The sequence below is a fragment of the Lissotriton vulgaris genome, chromosome 10 (assembly GCF_964263255.1).
Source record: "Lissotriton vulgaris chromosome 10, aLisVul1.2, whole genome shotgun sequence".
Classification (NCBI taxonomy): Eukaryota; Metazoa; Chordata; class Amphibia; order Caudata; family Salamandridae; genus Lissotriton; species Lissotriton vulgaris.
Window position 1 is genome coordinate 158,739,335 of NC_141698.1, and position 17,202 is coordinate 158,756,536.

General features: G+C 42.4%; 1 protein-coding gene across 1 annotated transcript in view; it reads right to left on the reverse strand.

The window, feature by feature from the left end:
* OTOA (otoancorin) overlaps window positions 1-17,202 on the reverse strand; it is a 255,133-nt gene that overhangs the window by 79,734 nt on the left and 158,197 nt on the right. Inside the window, exon 17 of the mRNA XM_086939735.1 lies at window positions 11,420-11,607. Coding sequence (XP_086795861.1) covers window positions 11,420-11,607 — 188 coding nt within the window. The remainder of the gene's footprint in view (window positions 1-11,419; window positions 11,608-17,202) is intronic.

The window sequence follows — 17,202 nt, forward strand, 5'->3', positions numbered from 1 at the left end:
CCTTGTAGTCTGGGACAGAGAGAAATACATTACTGAAGCAAATAGCCAAATCAAAAATACCGAGTGGTATAGAGAAGTCAAAGAGGACCCAACTCCACAAATAACAGCTGAGATTCGGACTATAATCACAGAAGGTCGGGACAAGGGGATACTAGGAACGAAGGAATTCCAATATTTAGACAAAAAAAGCCCGCGAATTCCGGTAATCTATTTTTTACCAAAAATTCATTAAAACTTATCTGAACCACCCGGAAGACCCATTGTCTCCGGGTGTGATTCAGTGCTGGAACCACTTGCGAAATACGTGGATGTGTTCCTTAAACCTTTTTTGTCTGAAGTAAGATCATACCTTAAAGACACCAGGGACTTCATCAACAAGGTCGAAGGCACTCCATTCGATGGAAACCAAGAGGTGATGGTATCCTTTGATGTCACCTCCCTATATACCCAAATCCCCCAACAAGAAGGATTAGAAGCAATGGAGTATTTTCTAGACACACGACCCAGACCACATAGAGTCCCCACAGATTTCATCATCAACTTAGCGAGAATAGCCCTCAAAAAGAACTATTTTCGGTTCATGGACACGTTCTACGTGCAGGTGAAGGGCACTGCCATGGGGTGTCCTTATGCCCCAGAAATGGCGGTGCTCTTCATGGCCCTGTATGAGGAGCGCTTCATTTACCGTAACAATCCATTCCTTCAAAACATAACTAAATGGTATCGTTTCATTGATGATATCTGGTGCCAATGGAATGGGTCAGAAGAAACGCTCACCCAGTTCCATCAGTGGCTTAATACCAGACACCCAGATATAAAATTCACAATGACATTCAGCAAAACATCGCTTACCTTCCTAGATGTTGTGGTTTTTCCTCATGAAAACGAATTGACTACCACCTTACATCGCAAAGACACTGATAAGAATACAATTTTACACTATGCCAGTTACCACCCCAAAAGTCTAAAATCCAATTTGCCGTACGGACAAATGCTGAGAATCCGACGGAATTGCTCTAGAAAAGAAGACTTTCTGATCCATTCACAAATACTGAGTGATCAATTACAGCAGAGGGGTTATCCCCACAAATTATTGAAACATTCAACTACTAGGGCATGGCACACTCCACGAGATGAGTTATTGAGAACCAACAAAGAAATCAAACCATTGGAGAGGCCGGTATGTGTTACCACTTTCGGACCATACACAAACAAGCTGAAATCGATCATTCGAAAGAATTGGCATCTGATTAAAAATTCAGAAGTCCCGATGGAGCAACCTCTGTTTGCCCTAAAGAAAAACAGAAGCATAGCCCAGCGGATTGTAAGGGCCGATCTGGGAGTAAGCAAAGCCAAAACTGACTTACGCACACTGTGGAAATTACCACCTGTAACAGGCCACCACAAGTGTGGGTCGTGTGCTTCTTGCCCCAATACAATTGAAGGTGAAGAATTTTCATTCAAGACAATTAAATGGACACACAAAGAATTCTCGAACTGCAAAACATCAAATGTAATATATGCAGTCATGTGCCCGTGTCCCAAATTGTATATAGGAAAAACCACCCAAAAAGCCAACCAACGAATATCTCAACATAGATCTAGGATCAAGAACAAAGTACTGTCCGCACCCATGGTGCAGCACTTTGTCGAACAGAAACACAATGAAAACGATCTCAAATGGACAATACTACAAGCCATGAAGGTTCCTCCAAGAGGAGGAAACATCGATGCCATGTTACTTAAAAAAGAGGCTTATCTAATACTAAAATGTAATTGCGTGATGGATGGCTTGAACGAGATGTCGGAACTACAAAGAACTAACTATTGAGTTCAATGTGAACCCCACCACCACTAAAGAATGATCCATTAAAAGGTACTGAGTCAATGCGCTACGCTCAACTTAACACATAATCACATCCAAACCCCCTTTTTTTCAAAAACTACAAATCCCACAATCCCTAGCAGCATACTTAAACAGGAAACCGTGTTCCTTGTGGTGTTCAATCCAAACTAGACTAGCAGCACTCGGAGTGAGAAGTGGCCGCATAGAACCCCCAGCGCAGCGAGAGACCCATAAACGGAGGTAAGGAAACATCGCGAATGTCTTTCCAAAAGCGCAGCAACAAAACAGAATCAATGCCAAGTAAACTCCAATATCGGCTTGATTCCTTCCACAGAACCTGATTAAGAAACGCGAACGCTCATTTAAACCATGTGAAGAGCTTGGGTCGCCAGCCGCGCTACACGCAGGTAGGCGAAAATCACAAACAAAAACAGAACTCGACCTAATGTTTCTTTTTTATTTTGAAACTGATTCCGAATTTTTAAACACACAGATCGGAGTCACCGCGGAACACGACACACATTTTAACAACAACTTCACTTTGAGAGAGTAACCGAAAGAAAACAAGTAAGTGTTAGCGCAGCCCTTACATAGATACCTTTTAGCATAAAGAAATGTGAAAATTAATATATTTACTAAATTCACCCATCCTTAACCACATCTAGGTAATGGTGAAAAGTCAAGGCCACCTGATACCCCGTGCTTGAAAGCAGCAGTCAATAAACCTGTCACACAAGGTAAAATCCTATAGGCTCAGCCTATATATGAAGCTAAGTAAAGAACTTAGGAAAATAGGAGATATTAAATGTCCCCAATTTTACACCATAGGTACACAGCCCGGCCCTGAGGAAGAACCCATTAGAATAACAGAAGGGTTTGGAAACGCGTCGGCCATCTGGCTGTAGGCACATAACACAGTGACACAATAATGAATGTACCTGAATGAGTTTTGGTGTACAGGATTTAATGCCTGTTTTTATGAAAAAAATGATGAAAGCATAATCGTTCATGAATTATTTTTCATTTATCTTGTTTGTACACATTGTTTTGAAATGTATTGAATTGTACGAAATATTGCGTTTATTCGTATCCCCAGTAAAAGGGATATTTTCAGCCTCTGTATATTGTGAAATTTGAAAATTGTTTCTGAAATGCATGATTTATGACAAATGCATACCTTCTTTAAATAAATAATAGAAGGCACACACCAGCTGAATAAACCAGTTCTGGTCTGTCAAAATCGAGTCCTGGCACTTTCTTCTTTATCAAATGTAACTTGTCCAGCCAGGACCCGTAGGACAAAACCCCTCCATTTAGAAATAAGGGACACAAGATGGCAGTATTGGCAAAAATGTGGTGAATAACAGAACCATTTAATAGCGTGAACACATTAAAAGTGTGGCGTTGTTCTAACCGGCTTGTTGAGTATGTGATGTTTGTTTGTGTACTTTGACTTTATTTGCATTGCGCCCTATGATGGTTTATTTATTGGTACCATTCCTCTTGTTTATGTTGTTATTTGGTTATCGGCACACTTGCACCCTTTATATCATTACTCTTTGAACACGTAGTACATCTCCTACCTCTGCACCAGTACATTATCTAGGGTCCCGCCCACTGCACCGTTGTTCGAACACCAGCACCAGCCTCGAGTCACTGCCACTTCGTTGAAGTAAGTTAAGTTGCCATCAGCCTTGACTTAGCATGTTTTGGGCCCTCTTGTGACCTTATTTCGTTTGTTTGTTAAATTGCTACACGCTCATAACTAGGATCCACCCGCGTTCACTTACTAGTCATTGAGTTGGTTTACACACTGCGATTTTAGCATGTTTGCCACACTTGATACAGCCAGTATTTTTTCCTTACAATAACATGTGAGGCAACCATTTTTGAGCTCTTATAGTGCTCTTAACAATGGTACACCCATTTTTTTATTCATTTATTTGGTTGACACACTTGCGATTTGTGTATGTCCATGATTTTCGTTCTAACAGTCAGTACACACTTTTGCAGATAATGGGTTTTAAAAGCATGTCTCAGGGCGAGGTCAAATTGATTAGTACAGACTCGTGAACTCCGAAAGCACGAGCCCAGTGTTCTAACCATTGCAGCTTCACGTGAGTCCGTGCCACCCCTAGCACTATTATCAAAACTGTACCAGGAAATAATTCACTCCGAGTAAATACTTCTTGAGAATTTATAGAGCCAGAGTAAACGCCGAACATTGACCCTGGCTTCCTGTTGCAAACAAAAACGTAGTCCGAATCAGTCCCAGCTGACTACTAACCCGGACACAAGGACGATTAAACACGTGTGAACACTAGCTGGAATGAGGTGCCTTGTGTAAAATGGGAAAACAAAGTTTAAAGTGAGAAATGTTAGAATATAACAAATATTGCCAAACGTAAAGGTCTTTTTTTATTAACTGGTCGGTTATAAACAGTTGCATTTTGTTGTGGACAGCGGGTCATTGGGGGTTTAAGCACTGCAGGCCTCCAGGCCAGACGTCCCGACTGAACTTTTTTTTTATTTGAGCTGTTTTTATTGTGAGGTTTATGGCGGGGTATTCTGGCTGCCTGAAAGTGTGCAGAACAAAGGAAGGAATTCCATGGCTTGCAAGAGTGTGAAACATCACATGTTTTCACCAGTTGGAAACGAAACAAGAACAGGATACTTTAGTGCTTTAAGCTGCGTCATAAAGATTGTAATCTGTTGCCTGGCAGCATCTGTGAGATGCAAATCAACTAACAGCAGGAAGCTAAGCTCCAGAAAAAAAATAGAAGTCACTGCTGAAGTAAGGGGTACAAACACAACTCCCTCTTCGCATACGTTTAAATGCACGGAAAATGCTATTACTTTGTAGTCGTCAAGATAAATAAAAATGTCATCTTTGCCTATATTTTACAAAGAGAACGGACCCAGGAAACTGTCAAAAGCCGTAAAATACATCACCAAGAAAAGATGTAAATTAAAACATTAGCTTTACATAAAATACTGTTGGCCAGGCCCCTTGCCTCTATGCGTCTTAGTGTCACTGCGCCTGCTGCACCACTAATACATACATGTAAATCGTCAGTGTGAACTATGCCCATGCTGTTAATAGGATCTCTGCTAATATTACAAGGAACAATTTAATAACAGCCCCAGCAACACTAACAATACATATTAAGTCCAGTAAACTCAGCTGTCAAACAGCAAGTATTAAATCGTAATTAAAGCACTAGTCTGGGCCATTACTACAGTTTCTGTGTTAAATATTAAGGGACACCACCACATCACTCAGGGACACCATCACACCACTCAGCAACACCACCACACCACTCAGGGACATCACCACACCACTCAGGGACACCACCACATCACCACTCAGGGACACCACCACATCACCACTCAGGGACACCACCACATCACCACTCAGGGACACCACCACACCACTCAGGGACACCACCACACCACTCAGGGACACCACCACACCACTCAGGGACACCACCACAGCACTGAGGGACACCATCACAGCCCTCAGGGACACCACCACAGCCCTCAGGGACACCAACACGGCACTCAGGGACACCACCACAGCCCTTAGGGACACCAACAGAGCACTCAGGGACACCACCACATCACTGATGTACACCACAAAATAAATCAGGGACACCACCACATCACTCAGGGACACCACCACATCACTCAGGGACACCACCACACCACTCAGGAACACCACCACACCACTCTGGGACACCACCACACCACTCTGGGACACCACCACATCACTCACGGACACCACCACATCACTCTGGGACACCACCACATCACTCTGGACACCACCACATCACTCTGGGACACCACCACATCACTCTGGGACACCACCACATCACTCTGAGACACCACCACATCACTCTGGGACACCACCACATCACTCTGGGACTCCACCACATCACTCTAATATACCACCACATCACTCAGCACCATAACAGCATCACTCAGCACCACAACAGCACTGTCCTTGCTGGCTAACAACAAGCATTCCCATAGCCAATAGGACTCGCATTAGGAAAGTGTAAGCTATTGGCTTTGTAAATAACAATGCTATTAATTTATATATTTTCAATGCCAACACATATTAAAAAAATAATTGTCATTTACAATACCAATAGCTCACACTTTCCTAATGCGAGACTTATTGGCAACGCCAGTGCTTGTTTGTTCTAGAATGCCTGTATAAGGTATATCAAGTTTTTATGTTATGTTATGTTAATTAAGCTTTTAGAGTGCACTGTTACCCTGTGGTGTCCTGGTGCTGGCTACCTGATCAAGCACTACTTATGGCCTAACTGCAAAAGAGCCAGGTTATTATGGCCTTTGTGGATTGAACCTATTTTGCATTACTTTTTATAAATGCACAGCATTGTGATGACAATACTCTGCAATAAAGTACAGGATGAAATCCGAATATAGGACATGGAAGCCTGCCATCCCATTCTAAAAGCCTGTCTGTACTTTCCTTATCAAAGTCAAGATGTGACATTCTTAGTCACCTAATATAAAAATGACATAGCGGCTCAAGTGTTTAACTTATTCAAGTTGAGTTCTGATGCCACAATACCTCCTAGCAGAGCCTGCCAGCAGCCAAGGCACAAGGCAGGTGACAGCTGCAGCTTAAGAAATGTAAAGGAGACATGGCTTTTCCTTCTTCTGATGCCTTTTTCTAAGCAGAAGAGGGGTCAGCAGAAACGAGATATCATTGCAAAATGTTTCTTTTTTCTGCATAGATCATTACATGAATGATATGGGGCCCGATGTAGGTGGCAAATACCGGTCGGAAACGGCCGAATTCGGCCGTTTCCGACCGGTATTTGGCATCTTGAGATGTAGGGGGCCAGATTTTACAGATTCTGTAAATTTACTGAATCGGTAAAGTTACAGAATCTGTAAAATACCGAATCGGTATTTTTACCGATTCGGTATTTCCCAGATGTAGGTGGGACTCTTCTGAGTCCCAAAGGCCCTACAAATTCGGTATTTTACCACCCAATCCAATTGGGTGTTAAAATACCGAATTCAGGTGTGCATGCACATGTGTGCATGCACACCTAGCCATGTGACAGACACACATGCCCTTAGGGCATGTCTGTGTGCCACATGGCGCACATGCCTATTTTTGGGGTGCCAGAGGGTGTCAAAGTGACACCCCCTGCACACTTGCAAAATTCGGTCTTTACCGATTCTGTAATTACAGAATCGGTAATGCCCATTGATTCCTATGGGCTTTAAGGACCATAGGAATCAATGGGCAATACCGATTCGGTATTTACAGATTTGGTAAATACCGAATATTAACAATTCGGTATTTACAGAATCTGTAATACCTACATCTCCCCCCTTCATATTTACCGACTCTTAAATACCGAATCGGTAAAATTCGGTATTTAAGCTTCGGTAAATATGAATTACCTACATCTGGCCCATAATCTCTACGTGTCTCTGCACATTTTAAGCCACCTCGTTTATTTAATCTGATTAAAATTAAATTGTTTCAAATATAAGTTTGCAACAAATTAATAACTGCTTTTTAGTATGTTTATGTTGTTCTACAAGTTTTATTTTCATTCTTCATTTCTGCAAACATAACGCTTTCATTTCAAAGAGCATGGCACCAAAGGTTTAGGAAGTTTGTGGGAATAGTGATAGTGTGGCTATGTATTATAAGGAATAAAGTACTGTTTGCTGTACATTGAGATGATATTGCTATGCGTAGTATCCTCATGTTATGTTATAATGTTCCCTTTCACCTTGTTCCTAGCTGCTCAGCCAGTGTAACTGTTCTGTGTGGAATGGTGGTGTGATTGACATGAGTGGAAGGCTTGGGTGACTCGTTTGAGTGTTGACAGTTGGAAGATGGGCGGAGCAGCTAGCAGGCTGCTCCTGGTGGGGCTGTTACTATGGATATTAAGTGTGAACAACAAGGACCCCCTGTTCAATTACTGGGTTTGTAATGCAGGGAAATAACAGTGTGAAAAAAGGAAGGAAACATTTGATAATATAACTAGGGGGGGGACCAGTATGTGAAGCACACAAATCAATTAAAAATATAACAAGTCAAATTTATTAATAAAAATACATTCTACAAAGTTTATACAAGAACATATTCATTACAATGTTAAAAAACACACAAAAATATGTAAAGCTAAAATAATTGTTACACAATGTCACAAGAATTTAGTTAAAACATAGGTGGCAAACAATACAATTAGTCGACGCGCGTTTCGGCGTTGTCAAAACGCCTTCATCAGGAGCCACATACAATCTAGTAAACACAGTGTAGGCGATCTCTAATAAATCTGGGTACGGTCCAACATCTGATTTCTTAGTCGTAACTAACACTTGGATTAGTCTAGTACGACTGTTTTGGTCATATATATTAAAAGAAGTTGCTGACGACGCAAATAAAGCCCCGAATGCCGCTGCAATATCGGTATGTTTACAACATGCTAAAAAGTACGGGAGAAAGGTCGCTGCATCAACCTGTCAAGAGCCGATTAAGTCACACAAGGTGCTAATTTCCGTGCGTCTTGCAGCCGTTGGTATTGTTTATAATCTTCCCGAGTTCAAAAGAAATACAAGCCGACAATGCAGCCTTTTACGTTCCGGAAAGAATTCCGTTTCTAAGGGTCTCCAGCAGCGTATCGCAGCCGTTATTTTCTGTGTGGTACGTCCGAAAAGGATAGAAATCGGTCCGTATCTTCAACCTGCGGGCGCGGCGCACACGTCCTCGCCCAGCGTCCCGCAGCCGTTGGGAAAGAATGATCATTCTTTCCCAACGGCTGCGGGACGCTGGGCGAGGACGTGTGCGCCGCGCCCGCAGGTTGAAGATACGGACCGATTTCTATCCTTTTCGGACGTACCACACAGAAAATAACGGCTGCGATACGCTGCTGGAGACCCTTAGAAACGGAATTCTTTCCGGAACGTAAAAGGCTGCATTGTCGGCTTGTATTTCTTTTGAACTCGGGAAGATTATAAACAATACCAACGGCTGCAAGACGCACGGAAATTAGCACCTTGTGTGACTTAATCGGCTCTTGACAGGTTGATGCAGCGACCTTTCTCCCGTACTTTTTAGCATGTTGTAAACATACCGATATTGCAGCGGCATTCGGGGCTTTATTTGCGTCGTCAGCAACTTCTTTTAATATATATGACCAAAACAGTCGTACTAGACTAATCCAAGTGTTAGTTACGACTAAGAAATCAGATGTTGGACCGTACCCAGATTTATTAGAGATCGCCTACACTGTGTTTACTAGATTGTATGTGGCTCCTGATGAAGGCGTTTTGACAACGCCGAAACGCGCGTCGACTAATTGTATTGTTTGCCACCTATGTTTTAACTAAATTCTTGTGACATTGTGTAACAATTATTTTAGCTTTACATATTTTTGTGTGTTTTTTAACATTGTAATGAATATGTTCTTGTATAAACTTTGTAGAATGTATTTTTATTAATAAATTTGACTTGTTATATTTTTAATTGATTTGTGTGCTTCACATACTGGTCCCCCCCCTAGTTATATTATCAAATGTTTCCTTCCTTTTTTCACACTATGGATATTAAGAACTTAATAAATATCATAAAGACATCTCTAGGCTACGTTTGCTGTGTCACCTCTTCGCATGGAACCAGCTTATTACATTTGGCGACGAGGATGGGATACAAACCCACGCGTTTAGAGCACAATGGTGTCTGCTGTGTCAGCTCTATGCATGGAATCAGATTATTACACTATGCTAAGGATATTGCAAGTTAACTACAGCCTCCTTCCTCTATATCATCATGGAACTCCTCTGTGACTTGCCAATATCCGTAAAATGTACGGTAGAGGGAACTTTTCTCATATAGAGGCCAAATAAAATAAATGTCTGATAAATCTACTAAGATATCCCAAAAGAACCCACTCTGTAGTGTGCACAACCAAATCAGGGTTGGACTGGGAACGCAAACCGTCCCTGGCAATTGAGTCGGACCGGCCGCGGGATGGGTGGGGGGGGCTGCGCGTGGAAAACACTGCAGCTTCATTTGTTAAAGGGGGTCATAAACTGGAACAAAAAAACCCAGATGTCCAAAACCGGCCCCCACCCTGGCGCCCACCAGGGAAATGCCCGGTGCCTGCTTTGACCAGTCTGGCCAGTCCAGCCTTGGTTGTTTTCAAACTGCCTTCGACCATGCACTTCTCAAACATCTTGGATTCTTTAATTTGGTCTTTGTAACTTAGCGTCCTCTAAAGAAACGGGTGCTTTTAATGACTTACTCAGCTGTCATTTCTTTACCATCGCTATCTGTGGAAAGTGGAATCACACACAGAAAACCACCAGGAATTATTGCTAACTGTCCATAATTACCCACTGTTCATAATGGCTCACTTGCTAGAATAATACATCCTGGTCCAGAAGACAGCATGAGAATATGGGAACAAAATTGAGTCTACAGAAGCACTCCATCTTTTCATGGCCATGTGGTGGGCACAGACCTATCAGGCCAGGACAGCAAAAGAAGTCTGCTCTTCATTCACCAGGAGACCGAATACAACCCAGTCAGAATCTACCATTACTAGTTCCCTTGTAGTGTTTCTGCTCCCATAGCACTCTCAAAAGCTGTATGGCATCCACACGTGGACATGGCACTATTTGTGCTTCTTTTAGTCCATTTATTTAGTTTACGCACAACAGGATATCATTTAAGAAAAGATTGCCTCTCATGGTGAAAAACACAGAGTATAACTGAATGCCTATTAAACAGTAGTAAAACCTGCACAGAAGGGATTGACTCCATACCCAGGTTTCATATAGTTAAAATCTAACTTCAGGAAGCAGTTGAGAGCTTTGCATTGAGTTTGTGTCATTATAATAGGAGCATCTGGAGAGGTCCGCAAGTTAGAATAGCGTGGTCTGTGGGACCTGGCAGAGGCCGAATTACAAAAGGCAAGATGCATTAGAAAGAGGATGGGATATGCACTTTGGAAACCATTAGCTAGCACACAACAGTTGTCAAGCTCAGGACCACACAGGTCAAAGCCAAGTCAAATTTAGGAGCGTATCTACTTGACAAAGTGACATATCAAATCTAAATGGGACTAAATATCATAGTGCATACCCTTAACATTTGTCATGGTTCCGGCAATCAACTCTATTTACTAGTAGATGTATATGGAGATAAATTGGTTAGCCTATCCTACAATTGTTTTTGATTAGGTGGAAAAGCTGGGATTGGAATCTATCCCTCCAGGTTCCATAGTCAGCAACTTTGGTAATACACAACGTCTCTTCCAGACTATCTTTACCAAACCTTCTGGCCCACAACACTTTCCCAAACCTTGAAGAAATAAGTGTATTTAGCAGCAGATGGAAAAGGCATGTAACAGTATATATACATTATGTGTTATTTGACACAGAAAGGTAGAGTAGTAAAGAGAAAGAGAGACATCATAAAAGAGAACCCCAAAGAGATGTGGATGGGAGAAAACAAAGCATAAAGTGCTTTTTTAAAGGGCTGCAGGATTCAGAAAAGTGAGAATTCACCTCCTTAGCTTTCTCCTTCAGGACAATATGCTGAGATGTGTTGAAACGCTTGATGGATCCAAAGAGTTCCACATTTTTTGTAAATGTCTCCATATCCATGCATTCCAGTTCTTCAATTGACCAACAAGCATTGGCTTCACCCAACTTCATAATGTCACCAGACGAAGGAGCCCGGACTCCGATGCACTCTGAAAAAAGTAATCTTTGATAATCAACAATATTAATATATATATATTTTTTTGGGGGGCAGTGAGTGAGCTACTTTTTTATTTGTTTGAGACTTTGTGTTAGCTGTTGTTGCTGGGGGAATTTCTTGGACCACCCAGACTCAATAGTAATCCTTCAGAACTCTCGAGCCCTCATCCAAAGGACAGTGGCATATCCTGATTCTGATGTAAACGAGAGTTTGTACCCAAAAAGCAGTTCCTAATTTGGTGTGAATATTGCACCTGGAAATAAATCCTGATACATGTTGTGTGATCAAATAGCTGGGGGATAAAACATACGCAATTAACCCATGACATACTATTTGGAGGTCTGAAATTTGAAATACCCCATCAAATTGTATTTAACGGGCACACAAAATGGAATCAGGTTTGTGTGCAATTACTATTATCTCAGTCAGATTTTGTACAGTGGCCGGAGGCTCATTCATTTTAATTCCTGCTTTGGGCCCCTTGGGTTGAGGCCACTTTGTTAGAAATATTATTATTTACGTTTTAATGATCTTTTTGTTATTTATCATTTTTATTAGTATTTCCTTGGGCAAATACTTACATAAAAAGTGTACTAACATCAAAAAGAAACAAGAACCTTTGTCTTTAAATTCACAAAATGAACAGCACTGGAATACAATTTCTCCTTATGTAACATACATTTTCATGAAGTACAACACTTTTCAATACTATTGGACCTACCTTATATGTGAGCACTAAATTACATTCTTTTGACCACTCCCCTCCTTTATCTTGCTCTGGGCCATAATGGCTCTTTCTTTTTGCCTTCTACCTTTCAAGGAATGGCTGTAATAATTCTACAGTAAATAGTTGATTAAAGACATTATTTAGACCAGGACATTCATTGCTCTTTGGCAGATGTCCAACGTCATCCAAATTCTAAATACAACCCCTGGTCGAGTAATTTAAAGTCTATGATCCGTCCTTCATATCCTGACAATTCTGGTTTAGAGAGCACAGCTGATATGCTTTTAATCTAGTAAGGCATGCAAATTCTCTCTAAACTGCAGGCATGTATTGCAAAAACTACAGACCAAACTTCCTTGATGAGGTTAGATCTGTTTGGCAAAGACTAAGACGTGTTCTCATACTAACATTGTATATGCTCTTCTAAACCACAAGCGATTGGTTTGAAGAAATGTATCCTTCTGCATTGAAGCTGTTTACTGTTTTGCAGCAACATCTAAGTTTCCTTGCCCAGGATATCAAATTATCTGACTAGGGTTCTTAGATAATTTCAGTTATTGTGACTCATTCAAGATTTTGGATTGACCTCATAGATTGAATTTAAAGAAATTTTATTTTGGAATATGTGTAAATGTAGGTGGAGTTATAAGTTGTTTTTGCCTGTGGCACTATTTTGTACGACTTCTGAAAATACTGAACGACTGAACAAATCTTCGCCAAGCTTGTAATGCACACATGTTGTGGCCACATTTCAAAATTCACGAAATGGTTCATTTCTGAAAATGTTGATGCAGGCAAAATGTAAATTAATGTAGCAAAGAACTTCCTTTTCACCCTTAATTATGTGGAATGCACACATTATTGTGTCTTATTTTACTGTCAGATAACTCTTACTATTTCCATAAGAAAATGCACAAAAGTTATTTTTTTCTATTAAAGAGTATTTGTTAATTTGGCCGAGCCTCACATTCGGACAGTCTCTCTCTGTGCAAGTAAATACTGCGTTCCACTGGTTCAAAAATTGTTTGGCATACATCAGCTGTTATGGTGCAGTTTTAGAGCCAGATATATTAAGCTAATTTTAAAGGATGACATCTGCCTTGTGGGAAATGCCTAAATCTTTTGCATTAGACACATCCTAATTTCAAACTCCAATGATTTAGGATACCGTTCTGCCCGCTGAAACTTTAGGATGTTCTGTTTAATTGGCGCATCATTCTCTCATGTGCACACTAGACTGATATAAATACTTGGACCTAATGCTGGTCTTTCTAACTGGATAACATAACAGGAGCACAGTTTGATCATATTTAGAGATCTCTGGTGGTGACAGGGATCACTATGCCTGCAGTGCATCCTCTAGTGTGGCAGTTAAAGTCAGAGCAGAGCAAAGTAATGAGAAGGCGGTGGCTTAATCTGGCATCGCTCGCCATTCTTTTTTGTTTTTCTGAAACAAATTCTCTAAATTAGTTTTAAAGTGGGAGTTTGTTTATGAAAAACAAAGAAATCATCAGTCCTGGCCTGCTAGGAGTTTCACATCTGCTTGTGGTAGCCACTGCTTAATATTCTGTTGGATAACAGCCATTTTTGTAACGGCGTTTGCAGAAAGAAAACATGCATTTGCAATGCAATAGGTCTCGCATTCGTGAGAGTTTGAGCTATTGGCATTGTAAATGACAAAGCCTTTTATTTATGTGTTGTTTTTAAAATAAATAAATAAAAGGCATTCATTTACAATTCCAATAGCTTAAACTCTTGCAAGTGCGAGACCTATTGCACTGTAAATGCATTCCGCGCCTGTGCTATAAAAATTTTAAAAAAGAGCGTTAAGAGTGTGTGTCCTGGCGGGGAGTGGGTGGAGCTTCAAGTCCCTATCTGAATACGGCATGGCTCGACCTAAAAAATCAGGGTCTAAACTTTTATTGGGAACAAGTGGTTCTACTATATGTTCTCTCCATTATATCACAGTGTTATAGAAGAAAATTTAATTAATGGCTGTCTCCTAACCCTGCATGAAGCTAACTGCCGTGACGCCGTTTTATTTCGGCCTCACTCTCACTTTAGACGTGGTCACACCATACACAGTTACTTGACCATCGTGAGGTACACACTTCTGAACCCTAGCCTCATACAGCGCCAGTATCCCTTAAAGCGTACTTACTGCCTCTTGGCTTTCTGCAGCAGTAATATCAACTAGAGAGAGAAACTTTCACATCGGTCTCTTTTCGGGTTCCTTTTGACCAGCACAAACTCGTGATATTTTCTGTACTGGGCAGGTTGCAGCCTCGAATTGGTAACGCGGGCACTCGGGCAATGCCCGAGGGGCCGGTGTTCCAATTCCAGCTGTGGGCTGCTTTTTTGAGCAGTCTAGGGGGGCAATTTGGGCAGTTTCTGCATTGTTCGATGCCGCCAGCGGCCCAGTGGGTGCCTGAGTGGCCTTTCTGGAGGCAGATTGGCGTCCATTACCTTCCTTTTATCAACAAGAGAGGTGTCACTCCCTTTCTCTCGCTGGGCCAACCCATTAACATATGCATATTGAGCAGGGGCAGGGGGCCTCATTTGTTTTCAGGTATGTTTCACCAGTGTAAACTGATCCGTGCATTTTTTTTACTCCCTCCCCTTTTATTTTATAAAATTTGGCTGAAGCAGTGTTTTGCGGAAAGTCAATATGCAAATGTGGGCCACTTTTTTTTAGCATGCCCGGGCCAATTTTTAATCCTAATCCAACCCTGGCAGGTTGTGCTGCTCCTCGAAGCCTTGCAGCACCAGCTCATTTAAAAAGCCACACCCCGCCCCCTCACGCTTTGCCACACAGGAAATCGGTCAGAAAATGTTTTGATTTGACGGTATGTGTTTTTTATTTTTACATGTCTACGTACTGGTAAATTTCCTAGTGAGTCAACGAGAGTGACCCCACCATTCATAATAAGGAAGCCAACCAGAGACCAGGGTGCGAGCCCAGCAAGTGGGCCATGCCAGGGCCCAGCCTGACCACCCTGTGATTAGCAGCTGCTCAGAATTGGAGAGTTTAAACTATGTAATCATCACGTAAGAGAGGCAGCAGCGCCCAACTTCCGAAAGTCATTTTGCGAAATGTATCATGTTTTGGGAGGAGCTTGGTGGGGCAGGACCAAAAACAATGTGCATAGGCACCAATAATTTATTGAGAGACTATCAAGAACAGAAATGTCATCTTATAAAAACATAACAGCCAAAGTATTGTGAACGAAAATATTGTGAGGGCAAGTTAGCATATATAGGTAAGTGTAGCTCAAGTGTGGAGGCGTTGCAGTATCTTTATTCATAAAAACTCACATAAGACAGCGGGTGCTACACAATTGTGCTGTTGGTTAAAGCAGGGTCGGGGGGAGGAGGGTGAAGATGGCGGCCGAGCTGAGGGTGAAACGAAGTGACCGGGATTTTTTGCAGAAGGCTGCGGGTGTCACAGAGCCACCTTCATGCAAACCATGTAGAGGTCTTTCTTATTTCCTGAACCACAGCTGTGGAGGTTCAGAAGACCCTGTCTTCTAATGGGAGGCTTGCAGCATCCAGTCGGTCCGTGTTGCTTCAGTACAAAAAAAAAATTGGGCGAGGGGCTCTCACCCTATGAGCAACATTAAGCTTCATGGGAGCAGCTCTTGCCCTGCAGGGATGGCTTGGAAAGAGCTGGCAACCAGAGCCACCCACTACAGCCTTGTTGTGCCTATGCGACCTTAAAGTCCTCGCGTCCTTGGTTACACAGGCAGCACTCTGTGTCACGAGTGTAGCGTGATTGCAAACAGCCGGGCTGATGAGAGGTGTTACCTCGAAACCGGTCCAGTCCTCGGATGCTTGATTCCGGTCTGGGAAAGATATGGCTGTTGTAGTTCGGACTGGACTGTTCCCATGGGGCACAGGGTCAGAGCTGATTTGAATAATGCCATTATCTGACCCAGGGTGGTGTGGAGTGCAAAAAACGATGGATTTAGGCCCAGATCCTTGTACTGGGGTGAATGTAAGACATTGATCTACATTCTGTCCATCAAATTGTTTTTTGTAATTTTCTCCCTGAGTGTACTGGGGTAGCTCAGACGTGGGTCCCAGAGCCTCCACACCACTGGAGTCAAGCTAGCCGGGCTGATGAGAGGTGTTACCTCGAAACCGGTCGGGTCCTCGGATGCTTGATTCCGGTCTGGGAAAGATATGGCTGTTGTAGTTCGGACTGGACTGTTCCCATGGGGCACAGGGTCAGAGCTGATTTGCATAATGCCATTATCTGATCCAGGGTGGTGTGGAGTGCGAAAAACGATGGATTTAGGCCCTGATCCTTGTACTGGGGTGAATGTAAGACATTGATCTACATTCTGTCCATCAAATTGTTTTTTGTAATTTTCTCCCTGAGTGTACTGGGGTAGCTCAGACGTGGGTCCCAGAGCCTCCACACCACTGGAGTCAAGCTAGCCGGGCTGATGAGAGGTGTTACCTCGAAACCGGTCGGGTCCTCGGATGCTTGATTCCGGTCTGGGAAAGATATGGCTGATGTAGTTCGGACTGGACTGTTCCCATGGGGCACAGGGTCAGAGCTGATTTGCATAATGCCATTATCTGACCCAGGGTGGTGTGGAGTGCAAAAAACGATGGATTTAGGCCCAGATCCTTGTACTGGGGTGAATGTAAGACATTGATCTACATTCTGTCCATCAAATTGTTTTTTGTAATTTTCTCCACAGTGTAGCGTGGGCATTGTTTAAGCTCGCGAAAGTGAAAACGCGGTGGGAGCGTGTGAGACGCCCTGAGCGTGCACATCTGCTGTCTAGGCGCAACCTGAGATCTCCAGATAAGACACATGTGAGCGTGCACATCAGATGTCCGGGCAAGTGC